This window comes from Epinephelus fuscoguttatus, linkage group LG3 (genome assembly GCF_011397635.1).
Source record: "Epinephelus fuscoguttatus linkage group LG3, E.fuscoguttatus.final_Chr_v1".
Classification (NCBI taxonomy): Eukaryota; Metazoa; Chordata; class Actinopteri; order Perciformes; family Serranidae; genus Epinephelus; species Epinephelus fuscoguttatus.
The window spans coordinates 18,497,575-18,511,980 of NC_064754.1; the positions used below are offsets into that span (position 1 = coordinate 18,497,575).

General features: G+C 41.7%; 1 protein-coding gene across 1 annotated transcript in view; it reads right to left on the bottom strand.

The window, feature by feature from the left end:
* tacr3a (tachykinin receptor 3a) overlaps positions 1 to 5,477 on the bottom strand; it is a 55,687-nt gene extending 50,210 nt beyond the window's left edge. Inside the window, exon 1 of the mRNA XM_049572403.1 lies at positions 4,858 to 5,477. Coding sequence (XP_049428360.1) covers positions 4,858 to 5,225 — 368 coding nt within the window. The 5' untranslated portion in view covers positions 5,226 to 5,477. The remainder of the gene's footprint in view (positions 1 to 4,857) is intronic.
* Positions 5,478 to 14,406: the final 8,929 nt, after the last annotated feature.

Sequence of the window (14,406 nt, forward strand, 5' to 3'; positions counted from 1 at the left end):
CATTTATTCTGCATGTCTCGCTGGCCCTTGTGGTTGGCAGTGTGAATAGATTGTTAGATGCCCAATCAAGTGAGGGCCACAGCAGTCTGTGTTATTTGGGATCCAATGAGCTCACACAACGCTGTTTGATCTAATAGACTTGTAGCTACTGAACAATAACCACAATGCAACACCAGTAACACTTGAATAATATGATTAAACGCATATACACACACTCCTGTTTGATATCCAACCGCACACATCAAAGCACGTTCAGCCTCGACTGGGCATGATCACAGAGACATTACAGCGGCAAATTCATATATCATTTCATTTCGTGTTCAACCTGGATGTCTGGTGTGCCTTAAGCTGCATGGAAGCTTTCAACAACGTATTGTTTCGAAACTGCGTCACTGTGGTGTGACAACACCAACTAAACAGTCACTTCATCACCGCCTGGTGTTGAACTAGCAGAGATTACCTTGGATGAGACTTCCAGTGCGAGCGGCCCAACATGTGCACAGCTAAATATAAAGTGTTGGCTCATACGTCCTCAGACGAGAGGAGTGTGCTTAATGTTCCAGCCACCCTCACTTCACAGAATCTTAAAAAAAACACTTAAATGGTGAGTTCAAATGACACAGCTAATGGCATCCAGCCACGCAGATAGCTTTGGTTTTGTTTGTTTGGATTTTGGGACATTCAACCCCCATATGTATGCTGTCATCACAACATAATGAAAGTGAATGGACTATTGTGCTGTTGAGAGAACTGAAACATGATTCTTTTAAAGATTTCAACAACATCTCCTCCTCCCTGGAACAATGTCTTCACTACACTTGATACTCCACAGACAACACTGTCAATAGTTTTCATAGAGACTATTTCTGCCCCTGAAAGTGGCTCCATTGAAGCTACAGTTGGTAACCTTTTCACACAGCACTAAATGAGATGAATAATCTGTGAAAAAAAAAGTTATTCCTCTGCTTACTCTACTGCCTTGTAGTGCTTCTAATGGCATTACCGCACATGAATGAAAACAGCAAGTCACGGCTGAGAAGTCTCAAATACGGCTATGAATTGTGTCAATCACTGCTCGTGAACTGCTGTCAGAGACTTGCTGCATTGTCTATTTCTCGCCTTAAATGTTTTCAGAAACACAATTTAGTGCACTGTTTAGCTGTAGCCGTGTGCTCAGTCCACAAGATTGTGGAAATGAAGGACTTACAGCGATTTGAGCCATTTTGTACCGCTACACGTGTTTCTAGTTGGACTATGTTTCCGAGCACAAGAGTTCAGCGAGCCACCAAAGGACCGCCCTGCGGATTTACTATTGGTTCTGCAACGTAAGGAGTTTTTTTAAACTCTGAAATTGTATCCGCCCATCTAAACACAAAATCAGGGAGAAAGTCATCAGTCTTTAGTTAAGCAAAGCATCTAAAGACTGACTTGTGAGTCTAATATGTGACAAGGTCAGAGGGAGAATGTGTTGGTGTCTGGAGCAAACTTGACATGACTGACAGCTGCGTAAGAGACTCCTTGGTTCTGATTGGTTGTTTTCATTCATGTATGGTGATGCATTTGGAAGTGCTACAAGGCAAAAGAGTTTAATTTCTTTTCACAGATTATCTGTCTCATTTAGTGCTGTGTGACTATAGTGACAGTTTCAACAAATCTGATGAAAGTCTTTTTTATAATAAAAGTTACAAACTGTAGCTTTAATGGAACTCCTGTCAGATGGATGAAATATGTGGATGAAAACTATGAAAACTACAGTGATGTCTGCAGAGTAACAAGTCCAACGATGACATTGTTCCAGACTGTTCCTTGATTGTTTTCAGTGTGCCACATAAGATTCTAGGAAATAAAGCTCCAGCTAAAGTTCAGTCAGGAAGACAATGCTTTTTATGCTCAGGTTGTAAGTTTCTTTCTCACCCTGCCATTCACTCGCTTTCTCTAGGTATCATCGTCTGGGTCTGTCAACTGAGTCATCAGCTGATTTACAATCAACCAATAGCACAGTGACACACCTTCTCTGTCAGCCAATCATCTTATCGCTCCTCATTTTAAATATGCTTCTTTCTCTGCCGTAGCTCTGCTTGCTGCCGTTATGTGCACCCTCCACCTCCCCATCACCACCTAGTCTTTACAAATCCATCAGCCTCATACACCTCAGCAGCCAGCAGCCACCACCACCAGTGTCTAGACTCCATGGGGGGATTTATCCTGCTGCTGCTCAGATTTCCCTCGGTCACAAAATATCTCCCTCTGGTGTTCAAGCGCCAAAGACTTGTTAAATCTTAATCAGCACAAATCATCTACTGATCTGTTCACTCATATTCTGTATTAAATATCATCTTTACTTCACTCTTCTGTCTCTCTTGATTAAATGCCATTAGAATCAGTAAAAAGACAAGGAAGGACTTGTTTCACAGATTATCTGCCTCATGCCCTTCTTTCAGAATAAAGTGACAGTTTCAACAAATATGACACAAACCTATTTTCATAAAAGTCACTAACTGTAGCTTTAAACACTGTTCATGACAAAGTCTGTGGATCATCATGAGTAACAGGAACATTGTCTCTAAAGTGACACTGCTTTTGTTGAATGTTATGTCGTTATTTTTGCTGCTGAAACACAATTCCATTACATACCATAATGGTGTAGAAGAAGAACTATAACAGATGCAGGTCTCAAAAACTGAACAAACCAAACCAATATTTGCATGTGTTTATAGTGAACCGACCCTGCAGAAAACAGCACTTGTTATTCTCAATGATGTGTGCCTCGTCTCCGGTTCTCCCTGCACACATAACATTGAAGACTGTATCACTGCAGAAGACCTAATGATAAGCCTACATTCTACACATCCACAGCTTCAACACAGGAAAATAGAGGTGAGAAATGGGAAAAGGCAGCAGCCGTGTTATCACAAAAAGCTTCAAGGCTTTGCCAGTTACCTTTCACACAGCAACCTGTGTTTGTTTTGCTCCAGTGCCTTAGGAAACACACTTGGCAGTACAAAGAGTCAACAGGAAGGACAAATTCACAGATGATCACGAACTGTGGCCTCATGCCATTTCAAGACATCAGAGCGGAGACAGCACCATACTGGGGTTACGAAAAGCATGACCGGAGGTTACATCTACAACATGTAGGTCATGCCGATGTTCTCTTTCTCAGTACGCAGTTGACGGAATCAAATGGACACTGCGGACCAAAAATACAAACCCATGGAGGTTGCTGTAGAGGAGCCAAAATGAGCACGGCCTCGGGAAATACACTGCTCTCTTCGTGTGTCAAGGAGAAGTACTGGGAGAGGAAAACACCTCACACAATATCACAACACACTGTCACACTTGTACACTATCGCTGCTGATACACACTGCGCCTGGATGCAGCTTCAAGGTGCATTTTGTTTTCATTATGTTCGGCCTGTGGCTGCTTCCTTCATCAGTCTAATCCCTTTATTCAAACATTATGACGTATGACGGTCCACTGATCAGTATCAAACCCCGGCTGATAGTGATGACTGCATCACCACATTACTGGAAACGACAGGGGCAGGATGAGAGATGGAGGAACAAAGACAGAAAGAAGTGTGAGGGAGCAAAGAAGATAAATATGAGTGCATGAGACAGAAAAGCAAGAGAATCAGAGAGCGTGAAAGTATGGAGGGAAGACTGATCTCTTCTGGGGTGTTGGCATACAAAGAGTCATTCACTGCATTGCAGACTCTTTGCAAAACAGAAGCTTCAATCCACGATTCATTAGCAGTGAAACGTAAAATTAAATATGTGGAATAGGCCCGTGGTGGGTGAGATGGCAATCACCCTGCTGGGAAACCGCCTTTCCAGTATAATAATGCAAATCACAAACAAGTAATTATAGCCTTCCACTGGGAACTGAAATAAACGTATACTTAAATCAGCAGGGAACATAAACTCAGATAATGCCACGAGATGCCTTCAGCGGAATTTAAATTCAACTGATGGGGACTCCATCAGTAAGTTCTTATGAAAATGAGGGCACAAGCTAAAACACCAAATGACTTTAACTGCATCAGCGTCTGCAAATGGAGTGCACTTTGTCCTCAAGCAAGACTGATGTGAGTTTGCGTTTCAAAGCACAGGATTCAATTTTCTGCCACTGCTGGTGGAACGTAGCCAAGTGGAATGATCAGACAGTAGATGTCCAAAACATCATGCATAAAGCACTTGAGAGCAAAGTGTTTGGGTGACAAGGATTTTGTTTTTACACGACATAAGCTTGAAATATACATATTCTATAAGCGTAGATTTCTGGTGGAGGAGAGACTTGTCCCTCTAAGTATTAAGAACAAGTGCATTTGTCCCTCCCAACAATAAAAGCATAAAAGAAGCAGCGGAGTTTGATCAAATTAGAGATATTTACACCAGAAGTTGAAGCAGAAAATGCACAAATTGCTGTAGAAACATTCTCCAGAAAGCAAGAAATTAACCACCACCACCCCACCTCGTTTCATATGTGTCCTCCCGAATGCTGAAATAAAACCTCCGCTCTTGTTCTGTGCATGTGACTTGATTCAATTTCTTCTCTGAGAGTTAAAGTTTGCTGAATCTGCATCACAATGGAATACAGCTCAATGGCTTTAATCCCTTTTCTCTTTTTCTGTAATACACAAATACTGATTATAAATGTACTCCAATACATACAATATTTACACAGAGGTGCACATAAGAAGAGTCTTAATCTACATTGTTACTGCTTTAAAACGTCATACATTTACCCACATGTAATTGATCACCTATAGGGAAAGAGGTGTGAGTGGCGTGGGGACAGTTAAGCGTTATAAATCATGCTTTAGATATTGTTCTTGCAGTATTTCATGCGCCCACCTGTCCACAGCTATCGCAGTCATGGAGTAGATGCTTGCAAACACGGATGTGACTGGGAAGAAGTTGTGGAATTTGCAGTACGCTTCGCCGAAGTACCACTCCCCGTGTGCAGCGTAAATAAAGTTTATCAAAGTGTTAAACGCGGCCATTGACGCGTCCGAAAACGCCAAGTTTAGGAGGAAATAGTTCGTCACCGTCCTCATACGCTTGTGTGCAAGAATGATCCAGATCACGATGAGGTTTCCAAACACAGCCACCGCCAGCACGGAGCTGTAGGCGACGGACCAGAGAGCGACGCGCCACGGTGGCTGCACAAACTGGTTGGTGTAGTTCGCCGTTACGTTGGTTCCGTTATGTGGAGCTGCCATCCTTTTCTCCTTTCCTCTGAATATAGTGAGTGTTTGGGTTGTTTCAGTAGTCTGATCTACTGACTGAGGTGCAAAGCCAGAATGGTAAAAGAGAATTTGCGTGTGTGCACCATAGCGCGCAACTTAAGCACATCACCATTCCTAAAAAATACACCTCTCCTTTCCGGACCCCTACAGTGAGTGTCGCACTTTACAGTATAAAGTTACACTAATAGAAGCGCGGTGAAACACGTAACAAGTATCCTTCAGTGCCTGTTGAATGTGGGTGTGAGCGCACAGCCTCTCCTCCTCCAGCAGCAGTAGCAGGCAGGGCGCCGTGCGCACTCAGTGACGCACAGATGGCACACATGGTGAAAGAGATTGATTGATACTTGTGGCTGCTGTTTTAAACTTCATGAATAACAGATGAGCCACGTCGTCTGTCTTCACGTTATAATCAGTCAGCGCACAGTGTGTACCTTTATCTCCCGTGACCCTTCAGATGATCTTGTGTCAGCAGCATTTTCAAAGAAACCACAAACAGGATATTGAAATATTGCAGACGGCGTGTGCACAAGAGCGCACTCTATTCAGCCCCTTACAGTTCAGTATCACCTCCTTCTGTTGGGGTTTCCACCACTGTCAGATCTTGTGTCTGTTTTAATGCTTGTCTTATTGAGGTCTTAAATCACCCTCACAGTGCACTAGAGAATAAAAACGCACAATCCTGTATCTGAATGGCTCTGACTCTCCCTCTTTCTGTCACATCAATATTCACAACTAACAGGCTGAAGTCCCCTGAAGACATCCAGCTGTTCACATCGGATAAACCTCCTTCATCTGCTTCCACAGCCCTTAGTGCTGTGGTAACCTCTACACGGGTACATTTACATGTCTTCCATGGCTGATCAAATCCAATCAGTCGAGTAAAGCTGTTTGTGCTGTGTTTCTCTCAGCAGCCAGTGCCCAGAGTCATTTCATTCTCTCAAACACTAGTTATAATATGATCAAGGGATTTTCCTTAAAAACTTGTAATGGTTTTATATCAGCACTCAAATAAACACACACAAAAGGAGCTGAAATTAATTCTTAATCAGCAGAACATGTAACGCTATGCTACCTTTGAATCTGAGAGGTCAGTCACAGGATATTTTCACTCCAATGCGCCAGGCTACACTGCAGAAGAAAGCAGTGATTGCAGTCTATTGTATGGTCTCATTTGTGGTGTCATGTGGATGCATTATACCGTAGCACAACACAGCAAGGCCATTATATTTTCACAGCAGAAGAAAAAGACTTTCTTCCATTTCACACTTCCCGAAATTTAAGTTATTTATGGTGTTTAGACAGTGCCAGAGCACATTCAGCACCCTAGGCATGCTTCCCCTGGCACTCACCCAATTTTAGGGACCGAGCACGGTGTGGTGCGGGGACATGAAATGTTCCTTTTATATGAAATCACTCTGTTTGTTATTATTTGATAAAAAGAATCACGTTTTTGAGGGGCAGGAGGTGCTCAAAAGCTCACCTCACTGTCCACGCACATCAGAGCTGATGAAAGAATTTATATTTTACAGGTTGCGTGCTCTGATGTGAAAAAATGTCTCAGTAAGGCTTCCTAGAAAATTTCAGAGAAGCACCTGCAGTGGTACGATTCACCCACAATTACAAAAATTGGGAGGCACATGTGACATACCAAGACTTGTACTGCTACTTGCAAGTTGACCACATCCGTCTAATATGCGCAGAAATGCTTTAAAACCTGTGAAGACTGTGTTCAAACTTAATCTTACATGGGCAAATCCACCCCAGATTTCACACGCTGGATAAGAGTCCAGGCCTGAAGACATCTACACGACCATACTGACTCATGGCGCCACTGACTGACAACAGGAAGTCAACCTTCTGTGGCAAAGATCATCCAATTTACATGAAATTTAAAGCAACATGATGTATAATCACCGTGTTCTCACATAGTCGAAACAAGAAGTGGTACGCAACTTTTATTATGTCACTTCCAACACACTCCATGCAGGAAACAGCTAAGTCAACACATTTTAACTGCGACCTTGTCACATATTGATGTTTGGACATGGACTTTGCACGTCCACATACGATGTGCAAGGTACCCTGGGTGCGTTGGTTGCTGGCGTTATGGGACACCGTGTCAACTTCAGCCTATTACATGCATTGTCTTCTTTCAAAATAGACTTCTGTTGTCACAGGAAATTTAACGTTTACATACAGTCTCTTTTAAAATAAACGCACTACGTCAGTACAACATAGCAAATTGATGGTTATTTTCCTTCAACTAACGCACAAGGTCAGGTTTAGGCAACCAAAGAACAGGGCTTGGATATAGAATTTTATGGGACACTAACACCGCTCAGTGTTGGATCTATTCACCACCCCTGCCGCCCGCCCACCGCAGTCAGACTCTTATGGCCCTAATTTTTGTCCTTGTCCCACTGCGTTTCCGGGGTTAAAGGCGCCTTTTTTCCGCCTGATTTTGACGACTTTGGTGTAAGACCAGGCTCTCTTACATGTAATTTCTACTTCTGCGTTGAATTGACGCCGAAGCTATGGCGTAGGCGCCACTTCGATTTAGAGTCTACGCCGTAACCTACACCGTAGCCTGACGTGCACCTCCCCAGAGTTGTAACTAGGCGTCGTGTCGATGCAGACCACAACACGTTTGATTGGTCGGCTTGTAGGCCACGTATCTCTTGTTACGCATTTCTGGCTGCTCCTTCTTCATTCTTTAAACATGGACCAAATGGAGGAGAGGCTGATCGAAGAGGTCCGCAAATACATGCATTAATACAACTCTTCGTCAGTCCACTACAAAGACTCAAATGGCTGCTAACTCGTGGAAAGAGATTTCACAAAACATCAGTGTGGATGTGGCAGACAGCACCAAGAGGTGGAAAAACGTGAGGGACAAGTACATTCGCCTCCGCAAGAGACTGGCCACATGGAGCAGGGACCCAGGGGGAAAGAAAGTTGTGCCAGTGTCCAACTGTCACAGAAATGCACAGCCATGGTAACTGGCGACCAGCACCCCCATTGGCAGGAAGCTGCGAGGGCCCATACGTTGCTGCTTGAACCTTTAATTATTGTTCTAATCATTATTGTATTCATTACCAACGAGAAATGAAGCTAATGAGAAATCAACTCAAATAAACTACTTAGATAACAAACAATGATTATAATAAATAATGAGAGTACAGTTGTACAAATTTGCACATTTCACCTTCTTGTTTTTGCACTGTGCCCCGGATGGCTTGTGCCTTTTCAGTTTTTCATTTTCTCTTCTCTAATGCTCTCCACATACACTCCGCTCCATCATTTCCCTTATGGGGGAGTTATAAGAAGATGTGTTACTGTTTACAGACAGATGCAGATACATAAAAAGCTGCAAAACATAACCCAATCATTTTATTCTTATTCACACTGTTCATACGATATTCTCGAATGCTGTCAACATTAAAGGTATGTTTGAGTAATGGAGAGGGTCACGCAGTGCAAGAACAAAACCTAAATTACTCCTTATTGAGAATCACATTACAAGATGTTGTCAAATGATTAATGTTGCAGTGATTTAAAACAAGGGACTTTATGCGTTAGGGCCAGTCTACATAAATCAAATGAGTTTCTTGCTCTGCTGGGCAATGCTGCATGTTAATGCTGATTGAAATTCATATGAGACACTGACATTTTTGAAGTTTGGTCCTCGAGGATATGCAAATACTGCCAAAAGTATCCTGATGGAGAGTCAGTTTAATAACACAACAGTGTTTGCAGACAGACAGAGCATGCATATTCAGTGTTTCAGTGCATATACATTTATGGATATTCATGTGAATATGAAAACTGATATCAAGTGATTCAGCCTCAGGTTGAAGTTTGCAGTGGCCTCTTTTTGTTGTGTGAACTCTTAGAAAACATTTAGACCTCCGTGTTAGCAATATCAAAACTACTTCTTCCACAGCGAAAATTGGCCCATAAGGTGAAAATGACGGGGGAAAAATCAATTACAGAAAAAAAGCAGCAGCTACAGGATATAGTCTAGCACTTACAGACTTACAGAGGGCATAGACCTCATCTCTATGGCCTTTACTTCGGTCTTTGATCACTGTTATTACAGAGCATGATATTACTGTGATTGAAATAATGCATATGGTCACGTGTGTCGCATGCGCAATTTTGAAAAGCTGTCAGAGTGTTTTACATTACAATTGGTGCTACCTTTTTATTCATCTTTTTTTAATATTCACTCAGTAATGTCACTAATTTAAAAGTTAACTTTGGCTTTTTTTCAACCTGGACCTGATTACCCCATGTTTTGAAATTGGTCCAGTACTGAGCAAAAACTGCAGAAAACAGACTACAATGTAATTCTGGGAACTGAAAGTGCTTGTTTTTGCCTCTTTCAGCCTCAAATTGTTATTAAGAGTGTTTTATCACATATAGAATCGACCCTTCAGAAAAATTAAAAGTTTTTCTGTACCTTTCGCATGTTCCGTTCTGCTTTGTGTCCAAGTCTTGCTCACACAAAGTCTCTTTTTAAAGTCACACACACTTTTTCACGTTGTTGAAATCAGCTAAATATTCAGCCTTGACATTTAAAATCTTTTACATAAGAGTAAGAAACACTTTCTGTACTCCAACACAACAAATTATTACCGGCACTCGTCCCCTGTCTCCAACCCTCAGTCGTGTTTCAACCATTTCCTTCCTGCGACAAGATTTCAGAACAAAACATGTAGTTAGTGAGACTTGGATGCAAAACAGGTACAGAAAAACATTTCAGTTCACTGTAGGGTTCTTTTTGTAATGGTAACCTGTGTGTGACGTCTTGTGCTCTAATGAACAACTTGGAGCTGGAGGATGGTGGTAATAGCCAGGTTTATTCACCTCATGGAAAACCAGTTCTACGTCTGGGATACATAGCAAAGGACAACAGTGTTAAGTGATCTCGTGTGGACACCCCGCTCGTGCACTATCTCATGGAAAATCACCGTCAATAAAAAACGTAACATTTTAAGGCTTTGAGGGGTGAACGGGGAGAACTTTCCGGATGCGTGTTATGGGCAACAACAAACCAATGTCCACTTCATCATCTGGTTTCTTTGAGTGCGATGACCTATTTATTTTAACACGTGCTCAACTCTCACAGGTAAAACTCTGTATGTTAATCTCAGGTAAGTTTCCACTTAGCAGTTTCAAGTCAACCACAGGTTTACTGTCCATTTAATAGTTAAGTGTCCAAGTTTAGTTTCCATGCTATGAACTATTCATGCTGCCACACTTCACAGTCATGAAACTATTTGCTTATCCTGCCACACACCTGTTGTTCATCACCTGCACCTCCACCTGTATTACCTACGTTACCAGGGGCCTGTATCACGAAGCGAGATCAACCTTTCCTGGGTTCCCCAGACCTATCCTGGGTTGACTAACCCTAACAATGGCAATCAGGATAATCGGTATCACGACGCTGGATATCAACTCGGTAACTCAACCCAGGGTTGCTTTATCAAGAGCCGTGAACGCGCACGCAGCGGACCAATCACAATCATGAGAGAAGCACAGCGTCACTGAGCATCCTCACAGAGCGCCGTATGTGAGGGAAAAAAAAGTATTTCTCGTGAGGATCAGAGATTAATTCTACTAAAATATGAGGAGGAGAAAAGCAACATTAGAGAAAAGGCCAACACCGTGGCAGCTGCAGGAGGAGGAAACATGCATGGCAACGCATAACGGGATGAATAATGTTTAGTTTTAGTTTAGATTAGTTTATTTGCACATAATGTTAAAAACAGACAGTATAACATTTGCAAGATTAAAAAAAGAAAAGTGCCGGAGAGGTTAGAAGCCACTAAAAGCCTATCAAAGAAATTCCCTGTCAAAACATCAATGAAATCACATAATAGAGAAGAAAAAAAATGGGTCAGGAAAGAAGAAAGAGAGGAGGAGAGAGGGAAAAATCAAGACAAAACAAGATAAAAAATAAAATGATGTGTAGGTTAAATTACTCATCACTGGTTCAAGTAGCTACAGTACCTGTACCTGTACATCTGACACTGGTCACACCCTTGAATCCCATGAAATCAATGCTGCGCAGATGAATTGTGTGTATTACAATTATCGTCTAACATCATTGCGTCTGATAAACTGGTTTTCTTTGTCATAACGTTATATATGTTACAATAAAGCTTAAAACTGACGCCACAATTAAATCATATCAACACCAAGTTGATAGTCTGAATAAAATCATCCTGATACTGAGCTGTGTTAGAAATTAACAGCTGCGCAAAAATATACCTAGTCTCCCTCTTTAAAAAACAAAAAGGAAAATCCCTCCAACACCATGAAGTGTAGACATGTTAGGCTACTTTCCACATTTCCAGCAGCAAAGCTGTCAATTAGGCCCATTATCTTTAACAGGGATCATTTCCTCCAACAAAACAAAATGTTGGCACTAATTAATGGTGCTATTAAGTGTCCGCAAATGATCAGTTTCTTTCTTATGAAGGGGTGGGATGAAATTTCGACTTCTTTCCACCCCTTTGTGAACAATCTTTTCATTGTCTGTTGTTGTTGCTTTCTTTTATTTTTTAATGTTCAAAATAAACTTTCAAATCAAAATCAATCAAATGAATTAAACTTCCCGACATGACTGGGCTGCATTTTTTCCTCACAGCTGATTGGCCAGTGGGTGGTGCTTTTTATAGGATCAGATTCAACCGTGAACTTACCCTGCTCCGGAGAAAGACAGCCGTTCAGAGTAAGTTACCATGGTGATCTACCCCGATAAGAACTGAACCGGCTTCATGAGACCGAAAACCCAGGGTTAACCCTGAAGTTACCTCGCTAAGACATTAATCCTGCTTCGTGATACAGGCCCCTGTTCTAGTGCGCCACCCTGTGTACAAACAACAAAGCTACATCTATTTACATGTGGTCACTATTAGTTAAACATGAATCAAAACAAATACAAAGAATGTTATTGTGGCTCCAACACAAATAATACAATAAAATAATAAAGTGATACAGTGGGTGGATAGTGGATTATAAATTTGTGCAAATAAAATGGTGAATGCTGCCTCCCTCTCTCTTGAAATTACAACATACAAAACAACAAAACATACGTGTTTTTTGTGTATTTCACCTCTACAAAAACATTCATATTCCAACACTGCATTTAAAAACACCAGAGAGAAACCAACCATTAAAAAACAGTAAATCTCCCTGTTTAACATATTACAACATTAAATGGAGCGACAGTGAAAACGTATCTGGGATAAACAGCAAGGGACAACGGTGTTAAGTGACGTCGTGCTCTATCTGGAAAGATAGCATCATGCTAATGTTAGCTAACAGCGTACACATAGTTTACTATCGGCAAAATAATAAAAACGAATATTTAACTTAATTAAAACAAGGCGAACTTAATGACAAACAATTAACATACAAACAGATACAGTCAGCTTAACTTAAATGTGCTTTTTGAGTAAGTTAACTTCATATTTGTCCACAAATAACAAGGAAGTACCTCTTGGAAATCCTCCGTAGCTCTGAAAATTACCCACAATCCTCCGCTTGTTACTTCTTCACGCCGATACTGGGTTTTGACAGCAGGGGGCACTGTCGCTCCGTCAAATTGAATATAATCTGAATTTAAAGCATCTCAACAGCACAGATATGTCTTAAAATGAACAGAGAAGGGGCAAAATGTACTCTAGTTAACCTTGACCTCATAAACTATGTTAAACAATGTTGTAAGACACTCATAATAACAATCTGAGCCTGTTAGTGGCAAAAACAAACATTTTATTAGACGTAAATTGACACCTGCCTCAAATGTTTACATAGTAGCCTATTTGACTGCTGCAGGTTACAGCCCTCTGACGCAATACTGGACCATTTTCAACAAGTGTTGTTCCCACAGGTCACTTTTACCCTTTTCTCACCAAAATTTACGTGTGCAATTGAGTGTATGGCGCTCTGCAGTTGACAAGTATGGCTTTCTGTTGTTGTTTTTTTGGTGTGTCACGTTCAACATCACAAACGGGCTGGAAAACAAGTTAGTATTCAGTGGAAAGCGGCATGGTGGCCAGTGAAAATGTTATATTGGTCCCTTCTGTTTTTTAATATCTTACTTTTTCAGTCTCTTTCTCAAATACGGTGCTGATTAATTTGGACTTATGTTTAAAGGGCTAGTGCTCCCAAAAATGAAAATTCAGCCATTATCTACTCACCCTCATGCCGAGGGAGGCTCAGGTGAAGTTTTAGAGTCCTCACACCCCTTGATGTGTCTAAAAACAGAGTTCATATGACGTTTTTCGAAACAACTTGGCTGCAGGACACTTGGATCACTACGGATGAGCATGTTGGAGATACTTTGTGGTTTCAATTTTGTGTTCTTGGATGTTAGTCTGGGGCGCCGTCAGCCATTATGTGTGCTAGCCGCTCCCCCCGCCAATCTCCGCAAGGGATGTGAGGACTCTAAAACTTCACCAGAGCCTTCCTCGGCATGATGGTGAGTAGATAATGGCTGAATTTTCATTTTCATTTTCTTTAAGCACTGCTTGGATGGAAACAGATGCTATTTCATGGTGGCCTGTCTTGCACTGCATCGGCAAAAGGGCGAAAATGAGTGTTTTCCCCCAGATGTCATATTTTCATCACTTCCAATCTAAGCTGATCCGAGCTGAAGCTGATAAGTACCCATGACTACGACAGAGTCATTTGTCCAGGGAGCAGTACTGGTACAGATGACCCAGGCCCAACGCCCCATGAAAAGGTCTATGCTTGACCTTTAAAATCGGGTCAAGTACAACAATTTACTTACTGACTTAAATCACTGACAACACATTTCAGTGTGCCATCTGATACTCCTGCCATCCCCCACAGGTATTGTGAAGTGGTATGGTCCATCTGACAGCGGCACTGCAGAGAACTCATAAGCCCACTAATGTCAACATGTGAGGTGAACTGCAGTCTGAGTCCAGATGCCTCACAAAAAATCAGGCACTCATAAAAGAAAAGTCAGGGTACAGACAGCACAAGAAAATGAAAGGAGCAGAGAGGCAAAGGCCAAAAGTCTGGCAAAAGAAGTGTGAAGATGCAGCAGGTATAGGCAGAGATGAAGGTGAGAAGTGGGGCAGACTAATTTTTGGCAAATAGAACCTGCAGT